The 23,588-nt window shown below is 50.7% G+C and overlaps 1 protein-coding gene across 2 annotated transcripts; it reads left to right on the forward strand.

Annotated features, from left to right (window-relative positions):
* The first annotated feature begins 7,298 nt into the window (after positions 1-7,298).
* NIPSNAP1 (nipsnap homolog 1) lies at positions 7,299-23,284 on the forward strand. Of its 2 annotated transcripts, XM_060310059.1 has the most exons (11): positions 7,299-7,427; positions 14,934-15,061; positions 15,261-15,306; positions 15,557-15,651; positions 18,784-18,854; positions 19,000-19,140; positions 19,444-19,475; positions 19,825-19,919; positions 21,227-21,310; positions 21,893-22,063; positions 22,952-23,284. In XM_060310059.1, exons 1-10 carry the CDS (start codon positions 7,330-7,332, stop codon positions 22,030-22,032), a joined length of 930 nt encoding a protein of 309 aa, XP_060166042.1. In that variant the 5' UTR covers positions 7,299-7,329; the 3' UTR covers positions 22,033-22,063; positions 22,952-23,284. The 2 variants fall into 2 exon arrangements, with proteins under 2 accessions (XP_060166042.1, XP_030716615.1); XM_030860755.2 differs by lacking the exon at positions 21,893-22,063.
* Positions 23,285-23,588: the final 304 nt, after the last annotated feature.

Raw genomic sequence — 23,588 nt, forward strand, 5'->3', positions numbered from 1 at the left:
CAGCCATAAATAAATAAATAAATACTTTTTTTTAAAAAAAAAGAACCTACAAGGCCTTAGGAAATCACTGGTGCTCACCCTCTTCCCTTCAGGCCCAGGACTGAAGATTATTGAATTTGCCCAGACTGTCACCTGCAGTGTTGGAAGCAGGCAGATCTGAGTAGGAATTTCTACTTTTCTGTGACCTTGGGCATAACTTAGCTTCTCTGAGCCTCAGTTACCTCATCTGTAAAAATGGGCATAATAATACATGATATGACATGTTTAAGAGTCACTCTTAAATAGGAATTAATATTTATTGAGCACTCTAAGGTGCTGTGTAACCTAAAAAAGTTTTTTTTTTTAAACCATTTCTGGACCTCCGTTTCATCATCACTTAAAATGGGGAGAATAGGAAATGGGATTGCAAATACCAAAGCCTAAGAGCACATATAGATAGAACTTTAACTGGTGCTCATTTTCATATGCATGCATTTGCATTTAATTCTCATGATTAAGTAGATTATTATACTCATTTGACAGTTAAGAAAACAGAGACACCCAAAGCTAAGTTACTGGCCAAAGACCACACAGCCTAATAGAGATACAGCCTGGATCCCAAACCCAGGTCTCTAACTCGGGCCCATGGCCTTCCAAGGACAGCATGCTGCAGGTTGCAAGGGGCCTTGTCTACAGCAGGCACTGAAAAATGACTGTTTTCTGGCCTAAAATTCATGCTCATGCCTAATTCGAAATTTTCTGCTATTTCTTTTTCTTTCTTTTCTTTTTTTGAAGATGTTGGGGGTAGGAGTTTATTAATTAATTTATTTATTTTGGCTGTGTTGGGTCTTCATTTCTGTACAAGGGCTTTCTCTAGTTGTGGCAAGCGGGGCCCACTTCATCGCGGTGTGCGGGCCTCTCACTATCGTGGCCTCTCTTGTTGCGAAACACAGGCTCCAGACGCGCAGGCTCAGTAGTTGTGGCTCACGGGCCTAGTTGCTCCGCGGCATGTGGGATCCTCCCAGACCAGGGCTCGAACCCGTGTCCCCTGCATCAGCAGGCAGATTCTCAACCACTGTACCACCAGGGAAGCCCAATTTTCTGCTTTTTCTGTGCTCCTTACTGTGGCAGATAATTTTGAGTCTCAAGCTGACATTCTGTATTAGTTTCCAAGGCTGCTGTAGCAAAATCACACAAACTGGGTGGCCCAGAACAACAGAAATGTATTGTCTCACAGCTCTGGAGGCTAGAAGTCTGAGATCAAGGTGTCAGCAGGGCCCTGCTCCTTCTGTAACCTGTAGGGGAGGATCTTTTCCTTGACTCTTGTAGCTTCTGGAATCTCCAGATGTTCTCTGGCTTGTGGCTGCATCGCTCCAGTTTTCCCATGGTGTTCTCCCTGTGTCTCTTCACATCCTCTTCCCTCTGTGCATGGCTGTCTATGTGTCTGTTTCCCCTTTTTATAAGGACACCAGTCAGGCTGGGCTAGAGCCCACCCTAATGACTTCATTATAACTTGATGACCTCTGTAAAGACCCTATTTCCAAATAATGTCACATTCTGAGGTGCTGGGCTTAGGACTTCAATATCATTTTTAGGGGACATATATGAGAAAAACACTCCTGTGTTTCTCCTTTACTCTCATACCCACAATACTTCTGACACCAGATGCATGGGTTTTCCACACTAAGCAATTCTCTGGGACACCAGCTGCATGTCGTATAATTTAATCCAATTCTGACACTAACTAGAGTTAGTACAGACCCCACAGGTTAAGGGCTCAGTCCCACGAGACTGCCCCCCACCCTCGCCCCTGGCTTCAGACGCCAATCAGAATTCCAGGTTGTAATCTAAACTTCTGGAGGACTGGTTATAAATCAGGGATCCTGTGACCTCCTCCTTAGGTTTGATAATTTGCTAGAATGGCTTGTAGAACTCAAGGAAACACTTAGGTTAACCGGTTTTTTATTTAATAAAGGGTACAGATGAACAGCCAGATGAAGAGACACGTAGGATGAGGTTTGCAGTGGTCCAGGGAGCAGGAACTTCTGTTCCCATGGAATTGGGGTGCACCACCTTCCAAGCACATGCATGTGTTCACCAACCTGGAAACTCTCTGAACCCCATACTTTTGGGATTTTTATGGAAGCTTCCTCATGTAGGCATGATCCATCATCAACTCAACCTCTAGCCTTTCTTCCCTTCCAGGAGGATGCGGGCTGGTGCTAAAAGCTCCAGGCTTCTAATGATGGTTTAATCTTTCTAGTAACCAGCCCCCGGTCCAGGAGCCCATCAAACATTGCCTCATTAGAGCAAAAGATGCTCCCATCACCCCGGAAATTCCAAGGGATTTAGGAGCTCTGTGTTAGGAACCAGGATCAAAGACCAAATAATTTGAATACACAGGGCTCCTGGTGCTTTTATCACTTAGGAAATTACAAGAGTTTTAGGAGCTCAGGTGCCAGGAACTGGGGTCAGAGACCACATAAAGATTTTCTATTATTTCACAGGACACAATTCAACCTACAACATTCCCCTTCGAGCAGTGGGCTCCAGGAGCCATATTTCTACCAGGATATCTGGGTAGGTCCAGGGAAGTCCCATTTTTTTCAGGAAGGATGCCTTCTGTAAACTTCACAGGATTCAAAACGTTGCATACCAAGACCCATGTTTCCCCATAGGAATGAATGTGAAGGAGGCGATGAAACGCGCTCGCACAGCTCGTAAATCTGTAACCATCTTACCATATCTTTGCTTTTGATGCTGCTTCGTGTCTTTGCTGCGTTATCTCTATCCGCTGGCACTCTCCCAAATTTTCTGCACCGCCTGTCACGGAGGTGGTTCAATCTTATTCACGGTGTTCTATCACGTCCAATAGCCGCTCCGAAGTACTGATTTGGGGGCGTGGTTTTCAGCATTGACCTCTCTACTTCGTGAACGATGTTGTTGAATGACGTTGTTATAGCTTTTTAAAGTTGTTTATAATGACAGTGAGTGGCAAAATAACAGCTCAGTAGTCACAAAGAGGCAGTTGCTGGAGTCCAAAGCATGCTAACAACTGTGTGAACTGTGTGATTTAGTGACACAGAATGTGGTCGTTTTCCGGCTGTAGTGGCGCCGCCTTGTGGCATCAGCGTAAACACAATTTATAATTTGTTCCAACCCAACAGCTGTGAAATCGTTCAGTATTTAACCGGTTAAAATGTTCTCTTTCTCTGGCATTTGCATGATTTCCAGTTTACACATGGGGTGGCACTTTGATCATGTTTTTATGTGGCACTGTGTCAAAGTCACAAAATTCATATACGTATATGATGCATACTACAGAAAAGCTGGAACTTGGCAGTGCGGCTCATGCCCCAGCCGAGACATAAAAGCTTTCTTGTCTTTCCTGTCACTCCTGTTCGGGGTCTCATAGGAACTGGAGGATGCAATTCTCAGAGAGCAGTTGGGCCCGAGCATAAGAGCCCATCAATAAGGAGCAGGTGACACTGCCACAGCTGGATAATTTGTCTCTTTGCTCTTCTGCAGCCCATTTGGTGATGATCTATTTGTCCCAGGGAATAGATGATGGCAGGTTTGTCCATATTTTACACTTATGAACCTGCCTGCTCCTCTTCGCCTGGCTCTGCCCATCTATCTTTGTCCCTGCTCCTCTCATTTCACTTCACAGATTGGGCAGTAGATCTTGGCAATGAGTTATGAAGGTAGATTCCATGAGGGCATCTTTGGGAAACAAGGGAGGGAGAAGAAGAAATGGGTCAGCTCCCTGCAGAGAGGGGAGGATGAACAGGTTCAGGAGAAAGAGATGTCACAGACTCAGTGGTGAGCAGAAAGGGACCTCAGAGAAGAAGGGGAAGGGGAGATCCTAGAACAGAAGACAATGATGCTGGGGAGTCCTGCTCGTAGAAGATGGCTTGAAGAGCTGAGTCCAATCCCAATAATTAAGTTGGGCCTAGTGCAGAACATAATTGTGGTAGCCAGCCTCCAGGAGTCTTGCATGTAGATATTCACACCCTTGTAATGTCCCCTCCCACACTGAGCAGGGCTGACAGGTGTAACCAATGGGATATTCAGAAATGACAGAGTGTGATTTCCAAGGCCAATTCATAAAAGTCCTTGGGGGACTTCCCTGGCGGTCCAGTGGTTACGACTCCACGCTTCCACTGCAGGGGGCACAGGTTTGATCCCTGTTCGGTGGAACTAAGATCCCACATGCTGCATGGCCTGGCCGAATTAAAAAAAAAAAAAAAAAAGTCCTTGAAGTTTCCACCTTACTCTCTCTTGGATCACTCGCGCTCGGGGAAGCCACCTGCCATGGGGTGAAGACACCCAAGCAGCATCTGGAGAAGCACACGTGGCAGGGAACTGAGGCACCTGGCCAACAACCAGTACTGACTTGCCAGGTGTGTGAGTGGCCCACCTTGGAAGCAGATCCCACAGCCTCCGTCAGGCCTTCAGATGACCACAGCCCAAGACAATATCTTGACTGCAAAATTGTGGGAGACCCTGAGCCAGAAACAGCCCAGCTAATCACTCATTCCTGAATTCCTGACCCATTTGGAACCGTGTGAGATCATAAATGTTTATTGTTTCAAGCTGCTAAATTTGGGGGTAATTTATTCTGCAGTAATTGGAAATGGTCTAATTATATAACTCCTTATTTGCAGAATTGTCATCCAACATCCATCTGGTTACTGCCCAGAATGCATGGTCCATGGGGCAGGGACCTATTCATACCAGGTGCTCAGTTAACGAGCATTGCATGTCACTGAGTGCCATAAAGACAGCCCCCCTGCCCTGCCACTTCAAGCAGGGTAAATGGGGTTAGTTAAGCAAGGAAAAGATTCTGGGGTGGAGTTGATGTGTGTCCCGGGGAGAGGGAAAGGGCCACAATTAGGATAACCATACATCCCCGTTTGCCCAGGATAGAGGGGTTTCCTGGGATAGGGGACATCTAGTGCCCAAACTGGGAAAGTCTGGGGTAAACTGGAATGAGCTGATCACCCTAGCTGGGGTGGGGGTGGAGATCTCGAAGCTGAATTTCCAGTGAGCCAGCCGCACTGGTTCACATGGCCTGGGTATGGAGACTCATCTCCCATCTCTCCTGGTCAGGGGTGAGACCATGCTCCCGGAGGACCTAGTTTGAGCCTCCTATCCCACTCGAATAGGGGGAGATGGGAAGACCATCTTAGAAATGCCTAGACCAGTGTGAGGAGGCTGCAGGTCAGCCCTCCCTTGTTTTCTCCAGCAGAAGTGGCCAGAAACACCAAGAATTTGGTGAGGACTCTCACCCTAGACCAGGAGGGCCAGCCCTTCCCTGTCCTGGCTTGGAAGCCAGGGGTCCTGGCTTCCTGTGGCTCGATTGCCAAATGCCCTACACCACATGGCCAATAAGTTGCTGTGCAGCCTCTGTTGGCACAATCCAGTGACAGGTCACCAAGGCTGCCCACTCCATTGTTAGGAAAGTATTCCTTGTACTGAGAGAGATGCCTTCACATCATCTCCACACTCTGATGACATTCGATGGTGCTGAACAATCCAAACCTCTTCCTTCCTGGGGGCCCTTTCGCGTACTGTGCACATACTGCCTCCTCTGCCTGAGGCTCTCCTTGCCCTGCTCCCTTCTGGCTGACTCTCCCTGCTTAGCCTTTAAAGCTTAGGTCTAAAATCAGGCCACCTGTGAGGCCCGATCAAGATGGTCACACCCACCTCTACACGCCTGCCACACCTGGTTCCTCCACAGCATGACACCAGTGACACGTTACTTGCTACACCTCCATCTACCCATCAGGGCTTTTCCTGAGTGGCTGTGTCTGGGAACCCTCCAATCATGCTGACTTCCAGAATGAGGAGCTCACTCTTTTTGTCCCTCTGATAAACCCAAGGAGCAACTGGGCCCAGCTGTGTCTTCTTTGTTAACACAGAGAGCAGGCTCCAGGCTCATGGCCCTCTGCCTTAGCTACAAGGTACCGGCGATACTATTATCTGTTGCAGTATCTGTTGCAAATACTTTTGCATTTATTTTGATGGTTCTGCCTGTGTATAACAGTTGATTTCGGTTTTTATTTATCATGATGATATACCGTATCCTTTTAAAATAAATCATGCAAAGAATACATGTTCATTGTAGCAACTTTAGAAAACACAAGGAAAAAAAATCATAGTTCAAGCCTCACTTCCTTATAGAAGTTATCATTGACCCTCAAAGTCTATATAGGACCTCGAATTTTCTCTTTCCCGCTCCCCATTATAAGTCCTCATAGCTTCACATACTTCTTCATAGCCTCTATCACAGTTGGCAAAAAATATTTTTGTGTATATTTTTCACTTATTCAGTAAATATTTAGTATGTCAGGCAGGAGAGGGGAGGGGAGGGGTAGGCCTAAGGCCTCTGCCCAGGAGGTTAGTACCAGTTTGATTTTGTCTCCCTGGCCAGGCCTTAAGTTCCAAGAGGGCTGGGGGATTGTTGTTCTGGCCGCCTTTGGTGTCTCAGAGTTAACCACATGGCCTAGCCACGTGGACTCAGTATTTGCTGAAGGAATCACAAAATCAAAGCCTGTCCTCACTCCTCCACCCCAGGCACACCACGCTGACCGTTAGTGTCAGCCTCAGCGGGTGGACATTCTTTTACACATACAGTCTCTCTGGAAGTTATTAGGCTCCTGGGCCCCCCTGTGGGGTCTGCAGGCCCTCTGCTCCTGCTAAGGTCTGTGACCTGGGGGATTGTGGGCCGAGAGGAGACTAGTTTGGAAGTGAGGCACAAGACCTGGGCAGAGCAGGAGAAGGGCATGGGGCCCCAGGAGGCCCAGGCAGCGATGGTAGGCGCGGATGGAAAGGGAAAAGGAGATGATAGAGAGAAAGTGTCCCTGCAACCCAGAGCCTTGTCCATCTGTCTTAAATCGTTACGGGGTTTTCCTTTCATAATGTGATAAACGCTACCTGTGCCGCCCCCACCCCACCCCATCCCCGCCCAGGAACGCACAGGCGCACATAACTGTATACGATTTCAGGGGGCTTACTCGCCCTCTGCCGCTCATCCTTGAGTGCCCCGTTAAGAACCCCTGGTATTATTGTTCAATGCTCCCGTTTTACCGGGGTGGACACCGAGGCCCAGAGTAGGCAGAGGGTTTGCTCCAGGTCACAGAGCAAGTCTGCAGCAGGGTTGCAGAGGCTCAGAGGACAAGAATCCGGACTTCTGCCCAGCATCTAAGTTGCTGAACGCACAGGGACTACACCCACCAGTCTGGGTGGAGAAGGGGCGGGCTACCAGGTGGGGCGGGGCTTACTCACGTTCCGCCTCCGCCGCCGGGTTCGGGGGCGGGGCCTTCCTCCAATCAGCAGCGCTCCAACATGGCTCCGCGTCTGTGCAGCATCTCTGCGGCGGCTCGGCGGCTGCTGGGGCGCCCGGGGCCCGGGGGCCGGGACGTTGCGGCTGTGGCTGCAGCGCGGTATGAGCCGGGCCGGGCCAGGCGGGGGCGGCGCGCGTGGGGGGTGCACGCGTGGGGGTCAGGGTCTGGGCTTGGGGGATGGGCAGAGACTCGGGCTTGTAATCTAGTGGTTAGAAGTGGAGCCATGGGGATGAGGTCTGGTCAAAGAACGGGGGAGGTGGGAAAGGTATGCTCAGGGTCTTTGTCCTGTTGGGTGCCTGGCTCTGGGCTAAGAATGAAGGGTAGGGTGAATGAGAGGGGCGGGTCCTGGGTCCTGGGGAGTGGGAGCTGTCAGAGGGCAGGAGGAGTGGCCCCTTCCCAGGCCTTTGCGGTGATTGTGAGATAGTCCCCCTGGGGGCTTCGAGGAGAGGCAGCACCTCCTTCCGGAAGTTCTGGGGGTAAGAGATATGGGGAGCAAATGGGAGATCCCTAAAGGCCGTGGCTGCACAGATCCTTTGCTCCCCAACCCTGAACAGTAGAAGTGGGGCAAAGGAGGCCTGAGAAAGGATGTGAGTTGCCCAAGGTCACTCCCCCTGCCATCCTGTGGCGGCACTGGGTCTGGACCCAGGCCTCCTGACACCCCTGTGCTCTTTGCACCACAACTGGTGGCCTCCTGGGAGAGGGAGGCTGGCTGGGCCATGGGCTGGGCCTGGGCTTTTGTTTGGTCCCTGCTCTGGGCTGAGGCAGGGCTGGGCCTCCCTGACTCCGTCTCTAGTACCCTATACTTCCCCCATCTCTGCTCTTACCACCCTGTACACACTTGCCTGTCCCTGCCACTAGAGCATCACCTCATATTTCTGTTTCCCCAGCCCCTGGCACAGGGCTCACAACAGTGTATGCTCAAGAACATTGGCCAAAGAAGTGAGGACACCTGTCCCCCCACCTGTGGAAAGGAGGGGTCTGTGCTGCCCAGAAGCGCAGGCATGAAGCTGCTGAGTTCTGTTAGGCTTTGCTGTGAGATGATCTAGAGTGCTGTGCAGTGGGGCTCAGGGGAGGCTGGGAAAGAGGAGCCAGGTATGTGCCCCCAACCTGACTGCCCAGTAATTGGGGAGAAAGCTGATAACATGGAGAGAGCCTACCTAGAGTTTGCCGGGCACCAGCACATCTAACTCAGCCTTTTTCAGTGGAGTGACCTTGCATGAGTCATTTGGCCTCTTGAAGTCTCAGATTCCTAATCTGTAAAATGGGGGTGATAAAGTAGGATGTATTTCATAGAGTTGTTGAGGATTAACAAGGCCATGTGTGCGACGTACCCAGCCGCTGATGAATTTGCTGCAAATGTTGCCCCTTGCCCAAACCTGTGTCTCAAGCAATTTCTTCATGAGCCCCGAAGATGTCAGGGCTGAAGGGGCTTTGGGGAGATCACCTCCTGTGAGCCCCTTGTTTTCCAGATAAGGAAATGGAAGCTGTGGGTGGGACCACACTGCCCCAGGGTTACAAAATTGGTTGGTGGTAAAGCCATTTGTGTGGCGAATAGCCAGAGGCCACAAAAGGAGCGTGGGACATTAAGGCAGCCTGCTGCTCCTCCCTTATCCACTCCTTAACCTTGGATGGGGCACTGAACCTCTGGGATCCTTGGTTTCCTTCTCTGTAAAGTGGGAATGGAGATCCCTGCCTGGTGTTTTTCGTAGGATTGCTGTGCAGGTACTTGGATTAATACTTATCAAGTCCCTAAAGGACTGCTTCAAAGTTACTTACTCCCTGATCCCACCTTGGATACCTGGGAATCCTGCCGACCCTCCATCTGCCCCGTATCTCTCTGGAGTCACTAGAGGGGCCCTCTGGCCTCTGAGCTTTGGGGGCCACTGGGGTATAGACACCGTGTGGGCTTTGAAATCGGATAGACCTGGATTGGAATCCTCTTGGCCATTGAGTAATTGTTCTCGAATAAGGCCTGGTACATCTCTGAGCCTCATTTTTCTCTATTTTGTTTTTGAGCCTCATTTTTCTCAAGAACATATTGTGAGGATCTGTTCTCAGCACATAGAAAGTGCTCAGTACACAGCAGTTGCTACCGCTGCATCAGTAATGCTCTCGTTAACAGAACTTTAGTTCTTCCAGTTTGTCTTCTAAAGACACACTTCAGGAACAATAAGCAGAAATGTGGCCCCTTTTTTTTTTAATTTATTATTTTTGGCTGCATTGGGTCTTCGTTGCTACGCACTGGCTTTCTCTAGTTGTGGCGAGCGGGGGCTGCTCTTCGTTGCAGTGCGCGGACTTCTCATTACCATGTCTCCTCTTGTTGTGGAGCACAGGCTCTAGGCACACGGGCTTCGGTAGTTGCAGCAGGTGGGCTCAGTAGTTGCGGCGCACAGGCTCTAGGGCACATGGGCTTCAGTAGTTGTGGCACGCGGGTTCAGTAGTTGTGGTACACAGACTTAGTTGCTCCGCGGCATGTGGAATCTTCCCGGACCAAGGCTCAAACCCGTGTCCCCTGCATTGGCAGGTGGATTCTTTTTTTTTTTTAATTAATTAATTAATTTATTTATTTTTGGCTGTGTTGGGTCTTCGTTGCTGCGTGTGGGCCCTCTCTAGTTGTGGCAAGCAGGGGCTACTCTTCATTGTGGTGCATGGGCTTCTTATTGCCGTGGCTTCTCTTGTTGTGGAGCACGAGCTCTAGGCACGTGGGCCTCAGTAGTTGTGGCACGTGAGCTCAGTAGTTGTGGCTCACAGGCTTAGTAGTTGTGGCACACAGGCTTAATTGCTCCGCGGCATGTGGGATCTTCTTAGACCAGGGATCAAACCAGTGTCCCCTGCATTGGCAGGCAGATTCTTAACCAGTGCGCCACCAGGAAAGTCCTGTGGCCCCTTTCAGCCAACTCAAAACAGAAGAGTGTTTCAGGAATGTGCACAGAGCCAAACTTCCTAGCATATCAATCTAGAACATTCCAGAGCATTTTCATGTGGTGAGGCACCAGATCGTTGATCCCTATTGAGAGTGCAAATGTGTCTCAGAAGTTCTCATCTGGGACAGATATTTACTGAGCAACTCCCATGCTAAAAGCATTGTGCTGATACCTTGAGGGGTGGACACCGTCAGCTCTGGGCTTCCGGTGTGGCTGGGGAGACGAGACATATTCACATGAAAATGATGGAGGGGCTGAGGGCGAAATAGGAGAGGTTTTTTTTTTTGGCCGAGCCCCACATGTGGGATTTTAGTTCCCCTGACCAGGGATCTAACCTGTGCCCCCTGCAGTGGAAGCACAGTCTTTTTTTTTTTTTAAATTGGAGTATAATTGCTTTACAATATTGTGTTAGTTTCTACTGTACAGTGAAGTGAATCAGCTATATGTATACATATATCCCCTCCTTCTTGGACCTCCCTCCCTGCCCCTCCTCCAGCCCCCCAGCCATCCCACCCATCTAGGTCATCACAGAGCACCCAGCTGAGCTCCCTGAAGCACAGAGTCTTAACCACTGGACCTCCAGGGAAGTCCCAGGAGAGATGTGTTTATGGAAAGGGTTGAACTGGTTTTTCTAGTCCTAAGGGGTGTTCTTCTTTTTCTTTTTTTAATTTATTTAATTTATTTTATTTTTTGGCTGCATTGGGTCTTCATTGCTGCGCGCGGGCTTTCTCTAGTCGCGGCGAGCGGGGGGCTGCTCTTCATTGCGGTGCGAGGGCTTATTGCAGTGGCTTCTCTTTGTTGCAGAGCTTGGGCTCTAGGCGCGCAGACTTCAGTAGTTGTGGCATGAGGGCTCAGTAGTTGTGGCTCTCAGGCTCTAGAGCACAGGCTCAGTAGTTGTGGCACACGGGCTTAGTTGCTCCGCAGCATGTGGAATCTTCCTGGACCAGGGCTCGAACCCGTGTCCTCTGCATTGGCAGGCGGGTTCTTAATACTGCACCACCAGGGAAGCCCCACCTTAATACATTCTTAATATAGTTTAGATACCAGACTCTTTGGTGTTTCTGGGATGATTTACTGAGATTACATGAAGAAAAGAAGGAAAGAAAGTAAGTTGGGACTGCCTTAGAGCAGTGATTTTCGGGCCTGAGTGTGCATCAGAATCCCTTGGCAGGCTTGTTAAAACCCAGATTGCTAGGCCCACCCCCAGAGTTTCTGTTGCAGTAGGTCTGGGATGGGGTCTGAAAACTTCTAACACGTTCTCAGGTGTTGCTAACGATAGGGAATCTTGGCTCTGTGGTCACCAAATTTAAGAGGGAATTGGGGACTTCTCCGGGAGTCCAGTGGTTAAGACTCTGCACTTCCACTGCTGGGGGCATGGGTTCAGTCCCCGGTCGGTCGTGGAGCTAAGATCCCACATGCTGCGTGGGGCGGCCAAAAAAATAAACAAATAAAAATTAAAAATAAAAAAAAAAAGGGGGAACTGACTCTGGAAAGCTTGGCAAAATAGATTAGAGCTAGAATCCCAAGTGGAGACATCCAGCCTTGTTTTATGGGCAGTAGGGATCCATAGAAGATTTTCAAGTGGACGAATAGCATCACAACCATGGTGCATTACAAAATTGATGGTCAGGTTAGGAAAAAAGGGAAAGAATGGGAGGCAGGAGCTCAGTTAGGAAGTTAGGTAGGAAGAGTGATATTAGCTGCACTGCCGTGTCTGCCCCATTCTCTACAAGGCAATCATATTGCTGTTATTTTATGGATGAGGTAAATGAGTCTCAGAGAGATGACGCTGGGCTGGGATTAGTCCTGGATTTGTCCAGAACCTGTGTTCTTAAGCACTATTTCTGCTGGTGGTGGTGGGGATGGAAAGGGCCCCTGAGTCCCGAGTCCACACTCTGAGCCAAGGTCCACACTTTCTCTCCTTTCTTACCTCTCAGATTTCATCATTTTCATGCACCCGTGTCCCCCCACACGCCTGCACTCATTCCCCAAACGTGGTCTGAGCATGTGCCACATCCCCAACACTTTTCCAGGCACTGGGGATACAGCAGGGATACACGAGACAGACAAGCTCCCTATCCTCCTGGGGCTCTGCTTCTAGTGGGAGACAATAAACAAGGCACATAATAAACAAAAACATTCTATAACGTGTTAGAAGGAGCTACAGAAAAATAGAGAGCAGGGTGAGAAGAGTTGGGGAGTTCAGGGACAGGAGAATGTTGTGATTTCATTGAGAAAGTGAAATTTGAACTCTTGAAAATGTGAACCCTCGGATGCTAGCTTCAAGTTCAGACCCTGCCCTGGGATATATATTCTTGGGACTTGTAGAAAAGATCCTTAGAGATAGGCTGCTCTACCCTGCTCTTTTGACACGTGGGGAAACGGAGACCCAGAGGCAGGAAAGATTAGACAGTGGTGGGAGGAGATGGGAGCCCATCAGAGCTCCTGGACCCCCTCACTCCCCAGCCCCCGGGGTCCCAGGCTGTCTCTTCAGGGCTGGCCACTTGGCTGTTTATCTTGGTCAGTGCTGATGTTAATAAATTACTCAAAGCCCAGTCCTGGAGCAAAGGTCTTGGTTGACAAATAGTAGGAGTGGCTGCCCTCCCTGTCACCACCCCTTCCAGCGGAAGCAGCCTCTCTACATTCAGACCAAAGGTCAGGTCCCTCTGCCGTGGCTTTGTTAAAAACACCTGGTTCTTCACAGTATCTACCTGATGCTAGTTCCCCAGGTTGGTGCCAGATCTGAGGTGGGGCTGACTATAGAGGAAAGAGATCTGGGTTCTTTCCTGAGCTCTCTGTCCCTGATTTGCTATGTGACCTGGGGACAAGTTTCTTAACCCTCCCACCTCCGACCTTCTACTTTCTCATCTTGAAAATGGGGGCATTAATAATATCAACATTATGATATCCTTACATAGATTCAGCGGGATCACGTTAAGCTGATCACAGGTCCCTGGCACAGAGGATATCCTCAGCCAACGTTAGCCATAGTGAGGCTCCCTTATTCTGGTTCCAAATTTTTCACAGTCTACATCGACCATCTGACGATAACTGTCTGTTTTTTGTTAATGAAGCAAATACACACAAAATGATAGAAAGCCTATGAATTTGGAAATACTTTAAACAGTTTTTTTTTACCTTTACAAAAAATTATAATGAATAACGAAAAGTTTAACCATCTTCCTCTTCCCTCTCCCAGGTAAGCAGTATTAACAGTTTGGGACTGGGATTTCCTGGGCAGTTCAGTGGTTGGGACTCGGCACTTTCACTGCTGTGGCCCGGGTTCATTCCCTGGTCGGGGAACTAGGATCCCGCAGGCTGCTTGGCGTGGCCAAAAACCAACCAACCAACCAACCAAGCAACAAAAAGCAGTCTGGGACAGATTGTTACTTATCTTTCTCTATGCTTATACAAATATTTCACCACTTTAAGATGCTTTTTAAATTTTATCAGTCCCAGTACTTGCTCCATATTTTGGAAAAAAGCAATACTTTGATTTACAAAACGTTTATCCTAGCCACAGAAGAGGCTTGAAAAAGGAGAGGACTTGCTGATGGGGCCCCCACTGCCAGGCTCCTTGGCTAGAAATCATCCAGCGGGAGGCTAGTGTTTCAGGCCTGGCTACAAGCTGCACCACTGCTGTTAAGTAAGATGATTTACCACATTTGGCAGCCTAAAAGTAATCCCCACCCCTGCTGGGACCTTGTGTGGGGAGTGCAGTTATGATCTGGCAGGACCTGGTGGTTGGTCCCCCTGCTCTGAACAAGGCACGTCATTCATTCATTCATTCTCACAGCAACACAGCAATGTGCACAGGGCAGATATTTGTCAGTTAAGTGTTGGCTGGATGAGTGAATGAATCTTGCCTTGTGATGCCTTTGACCCCCTCTACCTGCCTTTATCTGCCAAATCAGCCCTGGAGATTTGGAGACTGGCCAGATCACCTCCTCTGGAGAGCCAGCCCAGACTTCCAGAGGCCAAGTTCAGGCTAACACATCTGGGCTCTCCCAGAGACCTCTGGCTGTAACTGTGTTCCAAGGTCCACTTCTCCCAGCAGACTGTGACCTCCTCAAGGACAAAGTGTGCTTGTCTTGGGCTCTCCATTTGTGGGGCTGGGATTGGGCACAGGCCAGGTGTAGTGTGAGCACCAGGGAGGACGGTGAGTGCAGCCCTCTTGTCAGAGGGGACAGAAATTGCAAAGAAAGCACAGAGTGAAAGAGCCTGGTTGGTTCAGGGAGAAACATAGCTGGAGAGCGGGATACGCAGGTTGGGGATGGACAGGATGGGAGGCTGCCAAGGTAGGTTGGGCTGTCATGGGCTTTGGACATCAGGCAAGATGGGTGCGGGGTTGATCCTCTTGGCAAGGGATGCAGTTGTGTGGTCCAAGTGGACGACCTCTTGGAAAGGGGTGAATTGGAGGCAGGGAGGCTGGAGAGAGAGGCAGGAGGTGGGGCTGCCTCTCCTGGCCTCCTGAGCCTCCGCAGAGCTTCAAGAAGCGAACTGGGGAGCCAGGATCTCTGTAGAAAGGACCAGCTGTGCTCAGCTGGCTCCAATGATATGACATCTTCTGGAGCTGCCATGGGATTCCGTGGCTTCATTCCCAGAAATGTGTGTCACTAGCATTGGGGAGCAAGACGTCCGAGCAGATGTAAGCAGGTCCCCCCTGAACTCTGTCCCGCAGCTTCTATTCCAAGGACAATGAAGGCAGCTGGTTCCGTTCTCTGTTCGTACACAAGGTGGATCCCCGGAAGGACGCCCACTCCACCCTGCTGTCCAAGAAGGAGACCAGCAACCTCTACAAGATCCAGTGTGAGTGGCTGCTGAGTTGGCCAGCCCGCCCTCCCAGGGCCTCTGGGGGCCTGCAAGGCTCTGGCTGGGACTTGAGAGGGTCTGGGACATCCCGAGCTGTCCTGGAAGCCCACACCCTGTGGGGCTACCCCCAGCACAGCTCCCCACAGACACCCCGCTCCCCCTCGCTTCACCTCCTGCTCTCTATCCTCTGTTGCAGTTCACAATGTGAAGCCCGAGTATCTGGATGCCTACAACAGCCTGACGTGAGCTGACCCTAACCCTAACCCTCGTGTCCCAGTCCCTGCTTGGGTGGGGACCTCTATGCAAGCCCTGTTCTCCATGCAGAAATCCAGGGGGGTATAGATTTCAGAGCCACACATCCTCTCGTGCAGCCTCTGCATCTTAGAGATGGGGAGACTGAGGCCCAACTTTGCGGGCCTGAGTTGGAAGCCTCATCTCAGGGGCTCTGGTGGCTGGTGTGAGCCCTCCCCCTTCTCTGTGCCCCTCCCACAGGGAGGCTGTGCTGCCCAAGCTGCACCTGGATGAGGATTACCCCTGCTCACTCGTGGGCAACTGGAACACATGGTACGGGGAACAGGACCAGGCAGGTGAGCTGCCCACCCCCCAGCGCCACTGCTGCCCAGCCCAGGTGGCTGCCCTCCACTCCCTCTGCAGCGGCACCCAGAGGGGTCTTTCTAAGTGCAGCCCCCGTCAGCTCACTCTCCTGCCCAAACATCTGTGGCGGCTCCCTCTGCCCTTGGGGTGCCCCACGAGGCTCTCGAGCCCTTCCCTGCCCAGCGTCAAGCCTTGTCTCGCCATGTCCTGCTGCTCGCTGCACGATCCCACCCAGGACTCTTTTCTGTTCTTCAGATGGATAGTTTTTCCCTCTAGTTCCACGCTCTTGTTCATGCTGTTTCGTCAGCCTGAAGCATTCTTTCTCCTTTGCCTCCTCTACTTGGCTCACTCCTCTACTCACCTTTTATTTTGGTGTAGACATCACCTCCTCCTGGAAGCCTCCCCTGATTCCCTCCACCCCAGCTGGGTGAGGCACCTCTCCTGGCTCCCCAGCCCCCAGGACTTGCCTCTTCACAGCCCTGATCATGTGCCCTGTTCTGTCTGTCTCCCCGTGGAGGTGGTGAGTTCCAAGCAGGCGGGGGCCCTGCCTTTCTTCACCACTGAACCCCTGGTATGCCGTACATATTTGTGGAATAAAGGGGACTCTTGTCTGAGCTGGTTCCTTACAGCTTCCCAGCGGTACCCCAAGCATGCCCCATCCCACCCCAACATGCCCACCTCAGTTGGCACCAGCTGTGAGGACCCACACATGCATTTGGTTCACTCACAGCATCCCAGCCACTTACAGGGGCCTTGGCATTTAGATCTGCACTGTCCAGGAAAGTAACCACTAACCACATGTAGCTACTTAAATTTAAATTGAGTAAAGTTAAATAAAATGAAAAATTCAGTTCCTCAGTCACACTAGCCACATTTCAAGTGCCCATTGATAGAAATATGTGGCTCGTGGCTACCGTCTTGGATGGCACAGCTGTAGAACTTTTCCATCATAGTAGGAAGTCCTTTTGGACAGTGCTGATTAGACTGCGTACAGCACAGGGAGCTCCTCTGGTGCAGCCTTGATAGAGGGTCCTCTATGCTTCCCTTGAACACTCACAGCTATGGGGAGCTCACTACCACACAAGCCAACTTATCTCATCCTTCAACTACCCTGATAATTGTATGTGTTTTGTTTGTTTGTTTTTTAAATCTGTGATCTGCAGTTAGGTAGATTCTCTTAATCATATATTCTGTTTCAGTAACAGTCACTGACACATTAATAGTGGGGTAGGAGAAAAGCTGTCTTCCGTTCCAGCCCCTACAGTTTCCCCATTTTAGGTACAACCTAATCAGTTCCAGCAGTACTTCTTGGATTCTTCTAAGTATCTGTTAATTGAGAAATGAACTTTGAGGAATGGGAGCGTGAATTTTAAAGCATGCCCTGTATTTTGTGTATCTTGAGGGGTTGTCCCCTATGTAGAATCATCTGGGGAGCAGATCCACTGAGCCACCCCCTGGGAGTAGGGCTCAGGAATCTACATTTTAATGAATTTGTAGATTCGGGTTTTTTGTAAAAAACCTCCAATCCATCGTCCACTATCATTGTTAGAAAATTCTTTCTTCTCATGGGCCTTGGATGCCCTCTTTGTAACTTTTACCTCTTGGCCCCTAGAATTAGGCTAATGCCTCTTCCACAGGTCAGCATTCCTGGTCTTAATAGACTGCCATCCATACAGTACTTTTGCTGTTTCCCTTGGGAAAGAGGCCTTTAAACCATAGGGTCAGACCGTTTTGCAGATGGGAAAATCAAGGCAGAGATGGAGTCAAAAGGCAGGTGAGCGACCAGCTGGGGATAAGTAACAAGAGTCTGAAATGCCAAGCCACTGGCCAGCCAAATGCTCTCAGCCTTAGCCTGCCCGATTGACCTTTTAGGGACCTTGCTCCCTTGGCCCCAGCCATGCTCCCAAGCATGACAAGACTGTTCCTTCTCTTGCACACAGACTAGGTTTCTTTATTACTGGAAGGTGTATCAGGGTTTTCCTGGGGCTGCTGTAAAAAGTACCAACTACTGGTGGGCTTAAAACAACAGAAATCTATTCTCTCAAGTTCTGGAGTCCAGAAGTCTGAAATCAAGGTGTCGGTAGGGGCATGCTCCCTCCAAAGGCTCTAGGGGAGAATCTTTTCTTGCCTTTTCCAGCTTCTAGTGGTGGCCGGAAATCCTTGGCACTCCTTGGCTCACAGATGCATTGCTCCAATCTCTGCCTCCTTAGTCACGTGGTGTTCTCCCTGGGTGTCTGTCTTCACGTGGTGTTGCCCTCTGTGTCCAAGTCTCCCTCTTCTTATAAGGACATCAGTCATTGAAGTTAGGGCCAACCCAATATGACCTCATCTTAGCTTGACTACCACTAGAAAGACCCTATTTCAAATAAAGTCACATTCTGAGGTTCTGGGTTGGCATGAATTTGGGGGTGGAGGTGGAGGACACTATTTAACCCAGTACAGAGACGGTGATAAAATATGCAAACGGTACAAAGAGTTTGCAACGAAAAGTAAGCCTCCCTCCTGCCTGTGAACCCCAGGCCTCAGTTCTTTGCCCCAAGGGCATCTCCTGTCACAATCTCGATGGCTCTCCATCAAGAGGTGGTACATAGACCAGCATCTCTGGATATGTTCTTCCCCCTCTAAACACACGTGGTACCATACCTCACATGCTGTTCTGTTCCTTAGCTTTTTTCCTTTAATTCAGTGTTTTGGAGTCATCCATCTCTGCCCATCAGACCTACCCCTTCCTCTGGCCCAGCCTGTCCCCCACAGGCCTGGTGGTCTGCTTTACGCATGCGCAGCTCCTAGGGTACAAGTTCATGTCTGATCCTCTTGTTGCTACTTAAAGAAGTTTGGGTGGGAGCGTTATTCTCATTTTCAAGATGAGGACATTGAGTCCTAGAGGGGTCAAAGGCCACCTGGCAAAGCTGCACCTCAAACCTAGGTCTCCGGGTCTTGTGTCTGGCTCTTCCGCCTGCCTAGAGCTGCCCGCACCAAGGCAGAGGGAACTCAGAGAGTCCTGGTGCTATAGGGAACCAGACTGGAGCCTCCCCTTTTACATACACACCTAACCAGCCTCGGGGTAAGCAGGGCAGGGTCCCCGCAGCCCCCTGACCTGTACCGTCCTCCCTGCCTCCCAACAGTGCACCTGTGGCGATTCTCAGGTGGCTACCCAGCCCTCATGGACTGCATGAACAAGCTCAAAAACAACAAGGTATGTTGGCATACACTCGGCAAACCTCTCCAGATGCTGGTTCTGGCTCAGCCCTGTGCTGGGGGCTGCCTCCGTCACCCTGTGGGACACACCGATGGGGCCGGGGCACTTCCTGGCTGCCGTGCCCAAACCACCATGCCCGCAGGAGTACCTAGAGTTCCGAAAGGAGCGGAGCCAGATGCTGCTGTCCAGGAGGAACCAGCTGCTCCTCGAGTTCAGCTTCTGGAACGAGCCACAGCCTAGAGACGGCCCCAACATCTACGAGCTGAGGACGTACAAGCTCAAGGTGCTTCCCCCGCCAGCTCCCCGCCTGTCTCCCACCCCTCCTGCAGCAGCGCTGCTTTCCTGGTACCCTGAGGTGGGCGGGCCTGGTGCCCCAGCACCTAGATTGGGGCTTCTGGCCCCAGAACAGAGGTGTGTGTGCATGTGTGCACACGTGCACACCCAGGCGTGAGTCAGGGCCCCATGAATAAGGTGAAGCGGCCCCAGGAGCTGCAGAAACGTGACAGTTTCCCATCCCCACCCAACAGTGATGCTTGAAGTACCAGAAGGGGGCTCATTCGCCTCCTCTGCTCTGGTTCTCTTTCAGCCGGGAACCATGATCGAATGGGGGAACAACTGGTGAGTGGTGGTTCTGGGGAGTTGGGGGTACCCTGCCCACCTGCCCCATCAAGGCCCCTGGTGGACCACCTTTCCCAGGGCCCTGTAGCAGGGAACCCGTCATCCTCCATGCCATCTCCAGGAGATGGTGATGATCCAACCAGGGGGGTGAGGATTCTCTAGACCACTGGTAGAACACCCAGCCAGCGGCTGCACCTCCGTCACCCTGGTCCCTGATCATTTCTGAGAGCCAAGGGCCCTACCTCAGGTTCCTCCCTTGATGTGTAACTGAGAAACCAGCCTGGGAACACCCCGGAGGGCCCTTTGCACCGGCCCTGGCCTCTGCCCCACACTTTTCTGCCATCCCCAGGGCTCGGGCCATCAAGTACCGGCAGGAGAACCAGGAGGCAGTGGGCGGCTTCTTCTCGCAGATAGGAGAGCTATACGTTGTGCACCATCTCTGGGGTAGGCTGGGGACCCTCCAGGACCCTCTGTGGCCCCCTTTCTCTACTCTCAGTCCATGTCAACAATGCGAATACATTAGGGCCCTTGTGGAGCTTACATTCCAGCAGAGGGAGATACCACCTCAGACATAAAGTAACAAAAAAGATAATTTCAGATTATTACAAATCATAAAGAGAGAGGGAGAAATAATGAAGAAAAATATGGGAAGTTTCATTGGCTTGATAGACTAGAACGCCTCTCTAAGGAGGTGAAATGTAAGCTCAGCTAAAGGATGAGGAGTCAGCTGTGAATTGCCAGGGAAGGGTATTCCAAGTAGAGGGAACAACACGTGCAAAGGCCCTGCGGCGGGGAAAGGCCTTCAGGGTTTTGAGGAGTGCAAAGGAGGCCTGTGTGGAGGGAGTGGGGAAGAGAGTGGGAAGATGTGGATCGACCAGGTTAGACTAGGTCTTGCAGGCCATGGGGATGAGATGAGTTGGGATTTATTCTTTTTCTTTTTCTCCTTTTTTTTTTTTGGGCTGCACCGCGAGGCTTGAGGGATCTTAGTTCCCCAACCAGAGATCGAACCTGATCCCCCTGCACTGGAAGTGTAGAGTCCTAACCACTGGACCATCAGGGAATTCCTGGGATTTATTCTAACTTCAGCGGGCGACTGCTGCAGCGTTTCAAGCAGCATGAAATGACCTGATTTGTGTTCTAATGGTTCCTCTGGCTGCCATGTGCTTTGTTGGGAGCACTTTGTAGGGGAGCGAGAGAGGATGTGGGGCATCAGGAGATGGTTATAGTAGCTCAGGGGGGAGAGGATGGTGGCCTGGCCTAAGGTGGTGACAATGAGGATGCTGAGAAGTCCACAGATTCTTTGGTCTGGAGGTGGAACCAATCGGACTGGTGGATGAATTGTCTGTCTGGGGTGGGGGAGGGAGAGAGGACCCCAGGACACCAAGACTCCTGTTTGAGCAGCTCTGTATTGCTTACTGAGACCCTTGGAGGAGCAGGTTGGAGAGTCAGGAGTGTACTTTTGGTCCTTAGAAGTGTTACCTTTGAGACACTGACACATCTGAGTGGAAATGTCAAGTGAACACTGGATAATCGAGTCTAGAGCTCAAGGGAGAGTTCTGGGCTGGAAATACACAAGAAATGTACTGATTGGATGAGATTGTCAAAGCAGACAGTGTTTGCTAACAGTTGGAGGCATCCGGGGAGGAAGAGACAGCAGGGCAGGGTTTGGGGCACCAGAAGGAGGGCCTTGTGCTGGGTACAGGCTCAGATCCTCTGTGCCTCAGGAATGAGCCTATGCCTTCCCCCCACAGCCTATAAAGACCTGCAGTCTCGGGAGGAGACCAGAAATGCTGCCTGGAGGAAGAGGGGCTGGGACGAAAATGTCTACTACACAGGTGAGCACCTCCTCTGAGGTCATCTGCCAAGAGCCCTATCTGAGGATGGAATCCCCTCTGCAAGTAGATCTGACCTTGTTTGATTACCTCTCGTGATGGAGAACTCACTTTCAGGACAATGAGTTAGTAGGTTCCTGTCCTGGTGGCATGCTCCCCGGGATGCAGGCTGTCCTGGGTGAGTGCCCTAAGGGACAATAACACAGCCAGGTGGTCCCTGCCTCAGAGAAGTGTTGTAGTTGAGCACACAGTGTGACCTTGGGCCTGGTTCTTCACCTCACTGATGCTGTTTTCAATCTGTAAGGTGGCAATGGTGAGAAAGCCTCCCTCAGAGGGCTGGAGAAGCTAATTTATGAAAAGTGCTTGGCCTAGACTCTGGCGCAGAGGAGGCGCACAGTCAATTTTTTCGAGCAAGTTTTTTGCCTACAGCATTTGCCACTTTGCAGGGACGCCTGGGAACCACCTGGAGTCAGTAGGTGCTGGGTGAGCACTCACTGTGTACCAGGGACTGTGGTGGGCGGGAGTTGGGAGGCAGAGAATGCCCTGCCCTTAAGGAACTTACAGCTGAGCTTCCACACTTAACAGCTGGTGTGTGGGAGAATGCATCTCCTGAAGGAGTTAGCGGGAGTCTCGCTCTTCCAAGTGTGGTCCCAAATGACAGTGTCAGCATCCCCTGGAAGCTTGTTAGAAATGCCCAATCTCAACCCCCTACCTCCCCGCACTGAATCAAGATCTGCACTTGAACGAGAACTGTAGGTAATTTGTAAGCATGGTAAAGTTTAACTGCACTGAGCAGGAGGAAAGAGTCTGACCTTCTGGGTGACCTTGGGGTGACCCACTCTGAGCTGCAGTGTCCCCACCTGTAAAATGAGTCAGTTGAACTAAATCAGTGTTTTTCAAACTTTAGCCCCTTGAGGACACCCTCACAGCTTTTGTCCTGCCAATTTTCTTCTGCTACAATTATTTTCTTGATCTCTTCCTTTAAATCCCCCTGCTTTGTTCTTCACCTAGCTTTGTCCTAAGCAGTAATATCTGTGAAATCACTTTTAAGCTATGCTGGTTGTTTTTTCACATACATAGGAAGTAAATACATAATTATGAAAAAAAATTTAATAAATAAATAAATTTATTTATTTATTTATTTATGGCTGTGTTGGGTCTTCGTTGCTGCGTGCAGGCTTTCTCTAGTTGCGGCGAGCGCGGGCTACTCTTTGTTGTGGTGCACGGGCTTCTTATTGTGGTGGCTTCTCTTGTTGTGGAGGACAGGCTCTAGGCATGTGGGCTTCAGTAGTTGCAGCACGCAGGCTCAGTAGTTGTGGCGCATGGGCTTAGTTGCTCCACGGCATGTGGGATCTTCCCGGACCAGGGCTCGAACCCGTGTCGCCTGCATTGGCAGGCGGATTCTTAACTACTGCACCACCAGGGAAGTCCCAATTATGAAAAAGTTTAAAAGCTGCCTTTCATCACAGCCTAAGTCCCCTCATATCCCACAGTTTGGGAGATGTGGTGCTCTCCATGGGCCATTCCAGGAGAGCAGTGGGGTTTCCCTGTCTCAGCATCCCAGGCCTCCTCCTCCTTCAGGGGCTAGTTTTGGGCGGTTGGCTCACCTCAGCCCCCTCGTGACCTCTGCCTCTCTCTCTGCAGTCCCCCTGGTTCGACACATGGAGTCTCGGATCATGATCCCTTTGAAGATCTCACCTCTCCAGTGATGCTGCCGCTGCCTCCACCTCCTCCCACCTCTCCCTCAGGGTAGCCATGGACAGAGGAGATCCCAGCCCTGATGTCTTGGTTTTCTCTCAGACTCTGTGGACTCTGGGAGTAGTGCTCAGCTCAGAGAAGGGGGAGCTGAAGGATGATGGGGTTCTGAGGACTCGCAGCCCTGTCCAGACCCTTCCCACCTTCCCCGCACACCCGTTCCCCTTGCTGGAAGCAGTTGTTAATTTCTCTGAATGAAGAACAGCAACCTTTTGTGTCTTTTCACATTTTCCCCTAAGATTCCTCATCTCAAGGCCACCAGTCCATAATCATCACCATGGAAATCCTCAGCTTTGCTTAAGTTGTACAAAAGGTAGTGTGTCCATTGGTTAGAGGTGGGGTGGGAAGGGAGGAGGTCAGACCAGGCCAGGCTCTCAGGAATTCCCTGGTCTCTACTGGCCCCACCCACTTGGTGGACAGTCTGAGCCAAGTCCCTTCTGCTGGAGAAAAGCCTAGAACTTCCTCAAGAAGCAAAAGGGAAAACCCTCAAGTTAGCTAAGTCAGCAGGACATCCACATATTCCACC

This window comes from Globicephala melas, chromosome 13, assembly GCF_963455315.2.
Source record: "Globicephala melas chromosome 13, mGloMel1.2, whole genome shotgun sequence".
Lineage (NCBI taxonomy): Eukaryota > Metazoa > Chordata > Mammalia > Artiodactyla > Delphinidae > Globicephala > Globicephala melas.

Excerpts from the sequence above, each read along its gene's own strand:
- NIPSNAP1 (XM_060310059.1), top strand. The coding sequence starts at position 7,330 with ATGGCTCCGCGTCTGTGCAGCATCTCTGCGGCGGCTCGGCGGCTGCTG. Across the intron at positions 15,062-15,260 it reads CAACCTCTACAAGATCCAGT|TTCACAATGTGAAGCCCGAG; the intron begins GTGAGTGGCTGC and ends CCTCTGTTGCAG. Across the intron at positions 19,476-19,824 it reads ATCGAATGGGGGAACAACTG|GGCTCGGGCCATCAAGTACC; the intron begins GTGAGTGGTGGT and ends TGCCATCCCCAG.